The sequence below is a fragment of the Amblyraja radiata genome, chromosome 32 (genome assembly GCF_010909765.2).
Source record: "Amblyraja radiata isolate CabotCenter1 chromosome 32, sAmbRad1.1.pri, whole genome shotgun sequence".
NCBI classification, from domain to species: domain Eukaryota; kingdom Metazoa; phylum Chordata; class Chondrichthyes; order Rajiformes; family Rajidae; genus Amblyraja; species Amblyraja radiata.
In genome coordinates, this window is record NC_045987.1 from 25,468,620 (window position 1) to 25,482,207 (window position 13,588).

The window sequence follows — 13,588 nt, forward strand, 5'->3', positions numbered from 1 at the left end:
ATACTTTTACCTGATCGTTTTTAGTATTTGGCAAAATGTGACTGTGTTTTTCCATGGCCCTTGGAAGGGTCTCCTTAAGAGACCCCACTTCACTGTCATAGACTCATAGGGTCATACAGCCTGGAAACAGGCCCTTTGGCCCAACACGCCCACACCAAACAGCAAGCCCCATCTACACTGGTCCCAGCTACCTGTATTTGGCCCATATCCCTCTAAACCTGTCCAACCCATGTCCATGTCAAAATGTCTCTTAAACGTTGCGATAGCACCTGCCTCACCCGCCAGCTCGTTCCATACACCTACCACCCTTTGTGCGAAAAAGGTTCCTATTAAATCACTTTACAATTCACATGGAAGTGAAGGAAAAAGTCAAACACTGGTAGAGTAGAAAAAAAAAATTAAATTAAAATTAAAAATCAAATCAAAAGTGGGGCTGTTCCCAAACCAAACTATGATGTAACCCGACAGTATGCTGTGCAAGGCGCATCTGTAAAGGGGACCTTCTGATAAAGTCTTATCCCAGAGCTGGGAGCTCAACAAAGGTATAACCATTTACCACTCACCTGTTCCCGCCAGGCCCTCTCGATGTATGGGCGTACCTGGCCCCAGCCCACACTTCACCTGCCTCAGGTTCAGATACACTTTGTATACAATAAGTCATCACCAACATTTAAATTTTTTAGAGAAACAGGTCCTTCGGCCCACCGAGTCCGCGCCGACCGGAGATCCCCTTACACTAGGACGATCCTGCACACACTGAGGACAATTTACCAATTAACCTCCAGATCTGCACATCTTTGCAGTGTGGGAGGAGCCTGGAGCACCCGGTAGGGTTGCCAACTGTCCCGTATTAGCCGGGACATCCCGTATATTGGCTAAATTGGTTTGCCCCATACGGGACCGCCCTTGTCCCGTTTTTGACTGCTACTACTCGGGTCGAGGGGACTGTCGAGTCAGAGAGCCGTGTCCGGTCCTGTGACTCCCGTCCCGACGTAATGCAGCTCATGGAGTGCAGCAGCAGCAGCGCCTCGCCCGTGGCCCCATCGGTCGGCAGCACGGCCAGCTGTCCGACCTTTGGACCTTCGCTTACCGCCGAAACCACCACCACTCCTTCTCACGGCCAATCATCGGTTCATGAGTTGGATGGGGCGCCGGACTTTGCGCGCGACGTCGCTCGGCCCGAGCCAAAACTCCTCAGCTGGCCCGCCGGCTGGGCTTTGTGTGCAGTCCAGCACCCTGGCCAACTCATCATTCACCCAGCCACGGCCGAGTCAGTCAACGAATTGCCGTTGGGAATTTGTCCCGTATTTTGACCTTTTGTCCCTAATTTGGGAGTGAGAAAGTTGGCAACCCTAGTCTCTGGTGCTGTAAGACAGCAGCTCTACCGCTGCGCCACCGTGCCAACCCCAACCGGTGCAAAAGCAGGGTGTTGTAAGTTCGTTCAGAAGCCTCTGTAATGTTTTGGCCCAAAGTACAGCATGGGTGGTTTATCCCAAGAATAAACAGCAATGGCGGACTTACATTTGACTAATACAAAGTCCCTGAACTCATGGTGATCTGTAAACACGGGTGGAGTAGGTAGAGGAGGTCCAAACAGTGGCACACTTTCTTCCGAAAATATCTTAAGTCTGTTGAACCAAAATGAGCAAACGTCAACAGAGATCGCACAGCACACAGCGATTGGCCAAGTTTATCAACACAGCTCCTGAAACACTGGCGTGTTAGGCCCAGTTGATAAAATGTAGCACTTTAACTATTTCCTTCATCATTAAGGAAGAGAAACAAGGGTTTCCCACAGCTGCCAGCTGTATGAGGCAAGGCCAAAAGTCATTTAGTCAACACAGGGCCATGTTAGTGCCAACACGCAGTAAAGCCAAACGTACCCCCCTTCCCTCTTTCACCTCCCTCTTCTTTCGTTCTTTGTAAAATTTAAAAATATAGTCATTAAAAAAATCAAAACTATGTGAAAGACTTACCGGTAACTGTCATTTTGTTTGTTATATCGGACTAAGGCAAAAATATCTGTGACAGAAGCTAAAGAAATATCCAGTTTACATATTAATACAGTCATGGTTTTAAGCAGATGCCCATCTTAACAATCTCCCATCGTCCCATCTTAAGAATCGTAGACAATTGCTCAAAGGAATATATGTACTCACTTATTCTTGGTTGTTTTGATTTAATTTTGTTGAAGATAGACACAAAATGCCGGAGTAACTCAGCGGATCAGGCAGCATCTCCGGAGAGAAGGAATGGGTGACGTTTTGGGTCGAGATGCTTCTCCCTAGAGATGCTGCCTGTCCCGCTGAGTTATTTTGTGTCTATATTCTGTGTCAACCAGCATCTGCAGTTCCTTCCTACACATTTAATTTTGATGATATACTTTAATTAATTAATCAAAACTGACAAAATACCAGCATGTTGGCTCAGCTGGTGAAGCTGCTGCCTCACAGCGCCAGACGCCCGGGTTCAATCTGACCTTGGGTGCTGTCTGTGTGGAGTTTGCATGTTCTCCCTATGACCGGGTTTCCTCCGGGTGCTCCGGATTTCCCCCCACACTCCAAAGACGTGGTTAGCAGGTTAATTGGCCCTCTGTAAATTGCCCCGAGTGCGTCGAGAGTGGATGAGAGAGTGGGATAACATAGAGCTAGTGTGAACGGGTGGTCGATGGTCGGTATAGACTAGGTGGGCCGAATGGCCTGTTTCTATGCTTATATCTCTAAAAAAAACTAAAACCGCCACACTAAATTCTTAGCTCAAGATATTCGTTTCACGGAATATTTATGTGTTAATGAGTTTTTAACATTTCAATCATATTTTTTTCAAATGACATTTCGCAACATAATGCTGAAGTTAATTCAGGAAGAACTTAAAATCTGATGCATTATGCAGTGTTATTTTTACTTGGTCTCCGAATCTAATAGGGGAATGAATCATTGCTGTGTGACTTCCCCAAATAGAAAAACAAAATACAAAACACAAATTATATTAAAAACCTACTGAAGGTCCTGTAATGATGGTAAAAGAAGCTAAGGTGCGGAGAAGGTTTACGAGAATGATCCCAGGAATCAGTGGGTTAACATATGATGAGCGTTTGGCGGCACTGGGCCTGTACTCGCTGGAGTTTAGAAGGGTGAGGGGGGGGGGACCTCATTGAAACTTACCGAGTAGTGAAAGGCTTGGATAGAGTGGATGTGGAGAGGATGCTTCCACTAGTGGTGGAGTCTAGGACCAGAGGGCACAGTCTCAGAATAAAAGGATGTACCTGAGGCAGCAGATCAAGTGATCTGAAACTGGCCCAGTGATCTCCAGGTATGTTGGTCCCAAGCCCAGCATTGGAGCTAGGCAAGACCAGGAGCAAGATTTTGTGGAAGGCATCAGGGTTAAGAGTGGCAGACCGTAGAAGGGCGGTACGGGGGGGCAGCGGTAGAGTTGCTGCCGCACAGCGGTAGAGTTGCTGCCACACAGCGCCTGAGACCCCGGTTCGATCCCGACTGTGGGTGCTGTCTGTATGGAGTTTGCACGTTCTCCCCGTGACCGGCGTGGGTTTTCCCCGGGAGCTCCGCTTTCCTCCCACACTCAAAAGGCGTAGGCTAATTATCTTGGTGAAATTGTAAATTGTCCTCAGTGTGTGTTGGATGGCGCTAGTGTGCGGGGATCGCTGGTCGGCGCGGGCTGGGTGGGCCGAAGGGCCTGTTTCCGCTCTGCATCGTTAAACTAAACTAAACTAGCAATGTTTCCTCCATTAGCGAGAGCTACTGGGTTAGTGGGGGGTGGCGAAAAGAGAATGCAGGCAGCCTTAAACCAAGCACAGACCGTCAGAATAAAAGGCCAGTAACCATGAGGCATGTACGGGAGAAGAGGATACGTGTGAAGTGTGAACGGATCATTGAAGGTTTGAAGGCTGGCGACGAGTCCTCCCCCTCCTGGAATACCATGGTTACAATGTCGTTCCCGATATGCCGCTTCCTCTCCACCTGAAAAGCAAAGAGTCAGAGCTGACGTCACTCTATACGCAATTACACACACAGAATGCTGGAGTAACTCAGCGGGACAGGCAGCATCTCTGGAGAGAAGGAATGTGATGCTGGTCTAGACCAGAAACATCACCCATTCGTTCTCTCCAGAGATGCTGCCTGGCCCGCTGAGTTACTCCAGCATTCTGTGTCTATCTTTGGTTTAAACCAGCACCTTCACACACATACTCTATAGGCATTGCTGAGCAGTCTACTAATGAAAGGGTCTCTATGTCAACAATCTCTATATATAGGTGGTGGCGCAGTGGCGCAGCGGTAGAGCGGCTGCCTTACAGCGCCAGAGAAACGGATTTGACCCTAACTATAGAAACATCGAAAATAGGTGCAGGAGTAGGCCATTCGGCCCTTCGAGCCTGCACCACCATTCAATATGATCATGGCTGATCATCCAACTCAGTATCCTGTACCTGCCTTCTCTTCATACCCCCTGATAAATTTAGCCACAAGGGCCACATCTAACTCCCTCTTAAATATAGCCAATTAACTGGCCTCAACTACCTTCTGTGGCAGAGAATTCCAGAGATTCACCACTCTCTGTGTGAAAAATGTTTTTCTCATCTCGGTCCTAAAAGATTTTCCCCATATCCTTAAACTGTGACCCCTTGTTCTGGACTTCCCCAACATCGGGAACAATCTTCCTGCATCTAGCCTGTCCAACCCCGTAAGAATTTTGTAAGTTTCTATAAGATCCCCCCTCAATCTTCTAAATTCTAGCGAGTACAAACCGAGTCCATCCAGTCTTTCTTCATATGAAAGTCCTGACATCCCAGGAATCAGTCTGGTGAACCTTCTCTGTACTTCCTCTATGGCAAGAATGTCTTTCCTCAGATTAGGAGACCAAAACTGTACGCAATACTCCAGGTGTGGTCTCACCAAGACCCTGTACAACTGTAGTAGAACCTCCCTGCCCCTATACTCAAATCAAACTATGGGGGCTGTCTGCACGGAGTTTGTACGTTCTTCCCGTGACCTGTGTGGGTTTTCTCCAGCATCTCCGGTTTCCTCCCACACTCCAAAGACGCACAGGTTTGGAGGTTCATTGGCTTGAAAAAATGTAAACTGACCCTAGTGCGTGTGGGATAGTGTTAGTGTGCGGGGATTGCTGGTCAGTGCGGACCCGGTGGGCCGAAGGGCCTGTTTCCACGTTGTATCTCTGAACTAAAACTAAACTCAATTTACCTTTCTCACTGAATACCCCACCGTCTTACCTGTGAAAGAAAAGGCTAGAGCCATTACCAAATTGGAGGAACAGCACCTCATATTTTGCTTGGGCAGCTTACAACCTAGCAGTATGAATATTGAAGGTAGACAAAAATGCTGGAGAAACTCAGCGGGTGAGGCAGCATCTATGGAGTGAAGGAAATAGGCAACGTTTCAGGTCGAGACCCTTTTTCAGACTGTGAGGGTGGGGGGGCGGGAAGAAGAAAGGAAGAGGCGGACACAGTGAGCTGAGGGAGAGGAGAAAGCAGGGACTACCTGAAATTAGAGAAGTCAATGTTCATACCGCAGGGGTGTATACTGCCCAGGCGAATTTCTCTTCAAGTAAGCCTTGCATCCCATCTCTCTCCGTCCCTTCCCCACCTTAGTCATCGTATTAGTTTCACTGTCTTCTTGCTGAGTTTCACTGTTTGTATCAACTTCTCCACAGCCAACAATGGACCATTGTGGGCTCCACTTTTCCATGATCATGGTTGTTTACTTTAATTTCTTCTGTTGCATACATTTCATTCATTTGTTCTATGCACCTACTCATATCTCTTGTTTCCCGCTCCCCTGACCCTCAATCTGAAGAGGGGACTTGAGCCGAAAAGTCACCTCTTCCTTTTCTCCAGAGATGCTGCCTGACCCTGCCCTATCCTTGATGCTGCCATGGATAGGACCGGTTTGGAGGGATATGGGCCAAGTGCAGGCAGGTGGGACTAGTGTAGCTGGGACATGTTGGCCAGTGTGGGCAAGTGGGCCGAAGGGCCTGTTTCCACACTGTATTACTCTGTCCTGCTGAGTTACTCCAGCTTTTCATGTCTATCTCTGATGTAAACCAGCATCTGCAGTTCCTTCCAACACAATTCACCCAACTTTGTTCGAGGATACAAATCGCCAATGACTGCACGCACGGCGACTCTGTTGGTTTAGTTTGGTTTAGAGATACAGCACGGAAACACCGAGGACCTTAGGACCACCGAGTCCGCGCCGACCAGCAAACCCCATTAGGGTTGCCATATTAGCAGGGCCATCCCGTATATTGGGCTAAATTGGTTTGTCCCGTACGGGACCGCCCTTGTCCCGTATTTGACTGCTACTACTCGGGTCAGAGCCCCGCCTCACCCGACCCGACGTAGTGCAGCCCATGGAGTGCAGCAGCAGCGCCTCGCCCGTGGACCTGTCTGTCGGCAGCCCGGCCAGCTGTCCGACCTTCGGACCTTCGCTTACTGCCGACACCACCACCCTTCCTTCTCACGGCCGATCATCGGTTCATGAGTTGGATGGGGCGCCGGAATTTGTGTGCAGCACAACACACAGCTCAGACGGCGGGCCAGCAGAGGAGTGTTGGCCCGGGCCGCGCGACGTCGCGCGTAAAGTCCGGCACCCAGGCCAAAACTCCTCAGCTGGCCCGCCGGCTGGGCTTTGTGTGCAGTCCAGCACCCGGGCCAATTCATCATTCACCCAACCACGGCCGAGTCGGTCAAAGAATTGCCGTCAGGAATTTGTCCTGTATTTTGACCTTTTGTCCCTTCTTTGGGAGTGAGAAAGTTGCCCACCCTAATCCCGTACACTACCAGGAACAGTTTACAATTTATAGAAGCCAATTAACCTACAAACCTGCATGTCCTTGGAATCCGGGAGGAGGCAGGAACACCCGGAGAAAACCCACGCAAATCATAGGGATAACATACAAACTCCCTAGAGATAGCACCCGTAGTCAGGATCGAACCTGTCACTGTGAGGCAGCAACTCTACCGCTGCGCCTGTGTTGGGTGTTGCCATTGTGGGTGTTACAAGAAAGGAAGGCATTTATAATTCATCTGTAATTGCTACTTCGACCTGCTGAAGGTACGAGGTTACATCGAGTGTGGGTGGGGATGGTAAATGTTACCCTGAGTGATCATGCACAGTGGCGTGGGAGATTGCAACCTTCACGTGGTCCACCCTGTTTGGACAAATGCAATCAACCTGGCGTGCACAAAACAAAACAGAACAAGTTACACAAAAATGCTGGAGAAACTCAGCGGGTGCAGCAGCATCTGTGGAGCGAAGGAAATAGGCAACGTTTCGGCCCGAAACGTTGCCTATTTCCTTCGCTCCATAGATGCTGCTGCACCCGCTGAGTTTCTCCAGCATTTTTGTGTACCTTTGATTTTCCAGCATCTGCAGTTCCTTCTTAAAAACAGCGGTAGAGTTGCTGCCTTACAGCAAAATGCAGCGCCAGAGACCCGGGTTCGATCCCGACTACGGGGGCTGCCTGTACGGAGTTTGTACATTCTCCCCGTGATCTGCGTGGGTTTTCTCCGAGATCTTCAGTTTCCTCCCACACTCCAAAGACGTACAGGTTTGTAGGTTAATTGATAAAAATGTAAAATTGTCCAAGTTGGCGATATGCAGTGTACTGCCCTGCCGACTACAAAATTCAGAAGGTTCAGAAGGTTAGTCTGTGCACGCCATACGCAAGACGAAGAGGAGGATCATGGACAGTCAGAGGAGTTTTCTGATGTTTTTACGTAGTTCGGATGAACTACAAATGAGAGATTCCAATGGGACCAAAAATAAAACCATAACCAAGACAAGTGACGAATGCATGGAATGTATCCCTTGGTTGGTATTGTTAATGTTAAAATCTAAAAATTCATGGTCACTGACATTTTGATTGATTGAGCATGAAAACAGGCCCTTCGGCCCACCAAGTCCATGCCGACCATTGATCACCCACTCACACTAGTTCAATGTTACCCCCCACTTCTCATGCACTCCCTACACACTAGAGGCAATTTACAGGGACCAACCGTCCTACAATCCTGCACGTCTTTCGGATGTGGGGGGGGGGAACCAGAGGAAACCAACGTGGTCACAGGGAGTACGTGCAAGAAAGCGCCCGAGGTCGGGATTGTACCCGGGTCCCCGGCGCTGTGAAGCGACGACTGAGGAATTCAGCAGGTCAGGCAACATTTCTGGAGAAAATGGATAGGTGATGGTTCGGCAGGGGGCTTTGTTCTCCAAAGATGCTGCCTGAGGCGCTGGGTTACTCCAACAACTTTGCATCTTTTTTTGGCAACCTGCACCTGCAGTTCCTTGCACCTCTCCTATCCAGAAGGCAACGGCTTATTTTACTAAAACAATGCAAGAGGTTTAGTTTAATTCAGTAGAACTTCACCAAGGCACAGTGACGCAGCAGTAGAGTAGCTGCCTTATGCCCCTGTCCCACTTAGGAAACCTGAACGGAAACCTCTGGAGACTTTGCGCCCCACCCAAGGTTTCCGTGCGGTTCCCGGAGGTTGCAGGTGGTTGCCGGAGGTTGCAGGTAGTGGAAGCAGGTAGGGAGACTGACAAAAACCTCTGGGAACCTCCAGGAACCGCACGGAAACCTTGGGTGGGGCGCAAAGTCTCCAAAGGTTTCCGTTCAGGTTTCCTAAGTGGGACAGGGGCATTACAGTGACACAGACCCTGACCACAGGTGCTGTTTGTACCAAGATTGTCTGTTCTCCCTGTGACCACGTGGGTTTTCTCCTGGTGCTCCGGTTTCCTCCCACACTCCAAATACTTACAGGTTTGAAGGTTAATTGGCTTCGGTAAAATTGTAAATGGTCCCTAGTGTGTAGGATAGTGCTAGTGTGCGGGGATCGCTGGTCAGCACGGAGTCGGAGGGCCGAAGGGCCTGTTTCCGCACTGTATTTCTAAACTAAACTAAAACTAAACGCCAAAAGTTATTTCCCGGTAAACAGAAATAACAGGATTAAGGTGTCATAAAAAGGTTCAGCCATTGTTTCTAATGTCAAGAACTTTAACAAAGGGAGTGCTTTTTTGATTGAAAATGTATTGAAAATAACTGACAGCAAAAGAGATTCTGCAGAGCAGAAATATCACCTAGCTTTACAAATCCTGCAGCATGGTCAGAAGCCTAATGACCTAACTGGAGACCGCTACAGCTGAGGAGCAAAGCTGCGTGCTATTTTCGTCAAATACATTCTGTAGACGCTGGCTGCCGCTGACTCTGTCAGTTTGCAGGCAAATATAATGAAGGGGAAAAGAACAGGTACTGACAACTCAGTGCAGAGGGTCAGATGAGAAGAGGCGACTATAAAAAGTGGGGGCAGCGTGAGGAAGAATAGCTGCAGAGAACTACAGGTGGGAGACTCTTATAATAAAACTACGACTGGAAGAATCGATGAATGCTTGGAAATGTATCCCTGGTTGATAATGTTAAATATTCCACAATGTAGCATTAAGTTCATGTTCATAAGTTCAAAGGAGCAGAATTAGACCATTTGGCCCATCAAGTCCACTCCGCCATTCAATCATGGCTGATCTATCTCTTCCTCTTAACCCCATTCTCCTGCCTTCTCCCCGTAACCCCTCACACCCGTCACCACGACACCTCCAAAACCCAGTCTGTTCATGTCAATGAAGGGCAGCGGGCAGAGTCGCTGCCTCACCGCGCCAGAGACCCGGGTTCGATTCTGACCTTGGGTGCTATCTGTGTGGAGTTTGCACGCCCACCTGGGTTTCCTCCGGGTGCTCCGGTTTCCTCCCACATCCCAAAGATGTGCGGGTTGATAGGTTAATTGTCCCTCTGTAAATTGCTCCAAGTGTGTAGGGAATGGATGAGAGAGTGGGATAATATTGAACTAGCATCGATGATCGGCGTGGATTCAATGGGCCGAAGGGCCTGTTTCCATGCCTTATTTGTAAACTTCAGAATAGAATACAATATCCCAAGGAGAGTAAACTTCCAGGCCCCCAGCCTGTGACAAAGAAAGTTCAGAGAGACACAAGAAACCGCAGACACTGGAATCTTGAGCAAAACACAAAGTGCTGGAGGAACTCAGCGGGTCCGGCAACATCTGTGGAGGGAATGGACAGACGGTGTTTCAGGTCGGGACCCTTCTTCAGAAGAAAATTCAGTTGATGTCTTGGATTCAGAACTCTAATGGATCAAATAGTGAACTGGTGCCTGGAGAACAATTTGTCAAGATACTATTTTGTATCAATGTTGATACAAAATTGTCCCTAGTGGGTGTAGGATAGTGTTAATGTGCGGGGATCGCTGGTCGGCACGGACCCGCTGGGCCGAAGGGCCCGTTTTCCACGCTGTATCTATAAACTAAACTAAAAAGGAACGTGTTGGAAATAAATATAAATGAACAAATCGGCGATGCTTTAAGAAATTTCAACGTCCAGTTATACATTCGTAAGTGATGAGAGCAGACTTAAGCCATTCGACCCATCAAGTCTACACTGCCATTCAATCATGGCTGATCTATCTCTCCCTCCTAACCTTATTCTCCTGCCTTCTCCCCATAACCCTCCACACCCGCACTAATCAAATGTACTGATTTGCCAACTAATTAGTCTACGACTAATGATGTGTGTGTTCAACGATTCTCCTTGGTCGTGTCGGGGGGGAGTTCCCCCGGCCACGGGTACCGTGCAATCACGTGCGACCTGCTCCATGGTTGGATGGTCGGCGACTAAACCGTCTCCCCCCGCCTGGTTTGACAGGTGATGAGGGGGCTGTGGACCCCCAGCAGGACTAAAAACAAGACCTGTAAAAGGGTGGATGAGCTCCTAGCGAACCAACGGCCATCCACACTTCAGTAGAAGTTGCGATCACTGTCGTACACGGCATTGTGAGGCACCGTGCCCGTTGATGTTTTCAACAATGATGATGATGATGATGATCCTTGAAAACAGAACAAACTTTCCCCTTTGGAGTTGATGGGTCCAGTTGCTCGATTCCACCCGGTTATTTGAAATGGGATATTTTTCAAAGCTTTGGAATTTAACAAAAAGATGCCTGAGAAAAGTAGTCCAATCAATCAGCAAGTTATCAGTTGGAAAGCCCAGGGACAAATATTAAATTCATGGCATGGTGCAGCATCTGATAAAAAATATCTCATGGAATTGATTCTCAAAGAAAGGGGGTGGGTTTGTGGGGCATGTTATTTTACACAGTGGTGGTGGGTGCCTGGAACGTGCTGCCAGGTGGTGGTGGAGGCAGACATGATAGTAGCAATGAATCACTGGCAGTGGTAGTGGAAATGGTATTAAACTCCACACGGACAGCACAGGAGGTCAGGAGCGATCCCGGGAATGAGTGGGTTAACTTGTGGTGAGCATTTGATGGCACTGGGCCTCTACTCGCTGGAGTTTACAAGGATGAGGGGGGGTGGGGGGGGGAACCTCATTGAAACGTACCGAACATTGAAAGGCTTGGACAGAGTGGATGTGGAGGGGATGTTTCAACCAGGGGGAGAGTCTAGGACTAGAGGTCGTAGCCTCAGAATTAAAGGACGTTCCTTTAGGAAGATGAGAAGGAATTTCTTTAGTCAGAGGGTGGTGAATCTGTGGAATTCTTTGCCACAGAAGGCTGTGGAGGCCAAGTCAATGGGTATTTTTAAAGCAGAGATAGATAGATTGTTGATTAGTACGGGTGTCATGGGTTATGGGGAGAAGCCAGGAGAATAGGGTTAGAAATGAGAGATAGATCAGCCAAGATTAAATGGTGTAGTGGGCGTGATGGGCCGAATGGCCGAATTCTGATCCTATTACTTATGACCTTATGACAATTTTACCAAAGCCAATTAACCTATAAACCTGCACGTCTTTGCAGTGTGGGTAGAAACCGGGGCACCCAGAGAAAACCCACGTGGTCACGGGGAGAACGTGAAAACACCATACATTCAGCAGCCAAAGTCAGGATTGAACCCAGATCTCTGGCGCTGTGAGGTATCAGCTCTACTGCCCGAATTCCGTGGAGGACATGGATGGACAGTGTTCCCTCTATTCCATCAATCTGAAGAAAAGTCCTGACTGGAAACGTCATCTGGCCATTTCCTACCAAAGATGCTGCCTGACCCATAGAGAACAACATAGAACAGTACAGCACAGGAACAGACCCTTCAGCCCACAATGTCCGTGTTGGACATTAAGCCAGATTCAACCAATCTCCTCTGCCTGCACGTGATCCATATCCCTCCATTCCCTGCATATCCACATACACATACAAAAGCCTCTTAAACACCACTGTAGTATCTGCCTCCACCAGGCACTCACCACCCTCTGTGTAAAATACTTTCCTCTCCTTTAATGTTTCAGACTCTTACCTTAAAGCTAAGCCCTCTAGTCGTTGACATTTCCACCCTGAGAAAAAGGTTCTGACTGTCTACCCTATCTATGTCTCATCATTTCATATACTTCTCTCAGGACTGCCCTTCAACCTCTGATGCTCCAGAGAAATCAATACAAGTCTGATCCTGCTTTGTTTGTTGTTTGCAAAAACAAATCTTGTTAGCGTAAGAATAGTAGATAGATAAAAATGCTGGAGAAACTCAGCGGGTGCGGCAGCATCTATGGAGCGAAGGAAATAGGCAACGTTTCGGACCGAAACCCTTCTTCAGAATAAGCGTAAGAATAGTATTGTATTTGTGCACATTTACAGTCATATAATCATAGAAACAGGACCTTTGGCGCAACTTGTCCATGCTGAACAAGATGTCTCATCTACACTAGTCCAATCTGCACATGTTTGGCCAAAATCCCTTTTAACCGTTCCCCAGCCATGTACCACACTATACACATACACACACACACACAAAGGTGGTTTGCTTCCTGCCATGGTTTTTTTAACTGGGAAATAATTGGATGGTGGCGCAGCGGTAGAGTTGCTGCTTTACAGCGCTTGCAGCACCGGAAACCAGGGTTCGATCCCGACTACGGGTTCTATCTGTACGAAGTTTGTACGTTCTCCCCGTGACCCGCGTGGGTTTTCTTCGAGATCTTGGGTTTCCTCCCGCACTCCAAAGACATGCAGGTTTGTAGGTTAATTGGCTTGGTATAAGTGTGAATTGTCCCTAGTGAGTGTAGGTAAGATAGTGTTAATGTGCGGGGATCGCTGGTACTCGGTGGGCCGAAGGGCCTGTTTCTGCGCTGTATCTCTAAACTAAACGAAAATTGCAAAGTAAGGTGGAGACAGAAAGAGTCAAAGGATAATGTGTGATGAAAGCTTGTTACCGGCAGATAACCTGCCTGCAGGAGACACAAATTGAACCAGATCAATTAAAACAGAAGATAAAAAAGAAAGTGAAAAATGCTGGTCCATATTTTTTCCCGGGACGTCTAGTTTAATCGAACACTCCAAAGACGTGCAGGTTTGTAGGTTAATTAGCTTGGAATAATTGTAAATTGACCCCAGAGTGTGCAGGATAGTGTTATTGTACGGAGATCGCTGGTCGGCGAGGTTTCGGTGGGCCAAAGGGTCTATTTCCGTGCTGCATCTCTAAACTAAAACTAAAGGATACAGCGTGGAAACAGGCCCTTTGGCCCAATGAGTCCACGCAGTC

At 48.2% G+C, this 13,588-nt stretch overlaps 1 protein-coding gene across 4 annotated transcripts in view; it reads right to left on the bottom strand.

Moving 5' to 3' along the window:
• The window catches only part of garnl3 (GTPase activating Rap/RanGAP domain like 3), a 347,312-nt gene that overhangs the window by 86,225 nt on the left and 247,499 nt on the right, over nt 1–13,588 (bottom strand). For all 4 annotated transcript variants that reach the window (XM_033049272.1, XM_033049275.1, XM_033049274.1 and 1 more), the window contains exons 12-14: nt 3,869–3,977; nt 1,977–2,022; nt 1,522–1,628 (exon numbers count right to left, since the gene is read on the bottom strand). In XM_033049272.1, the coding sequence (XP_032905163.1) occupies nt 1,522–1,628; nt 1,977–2,022; nt 3,869–3,977 (262 nt within the window). The remainder of the gene's footprint in view (nt 1–1,521; nt 1,629–1,976; nt 2,023–3,868; nt 3,978–13,588) is intronic.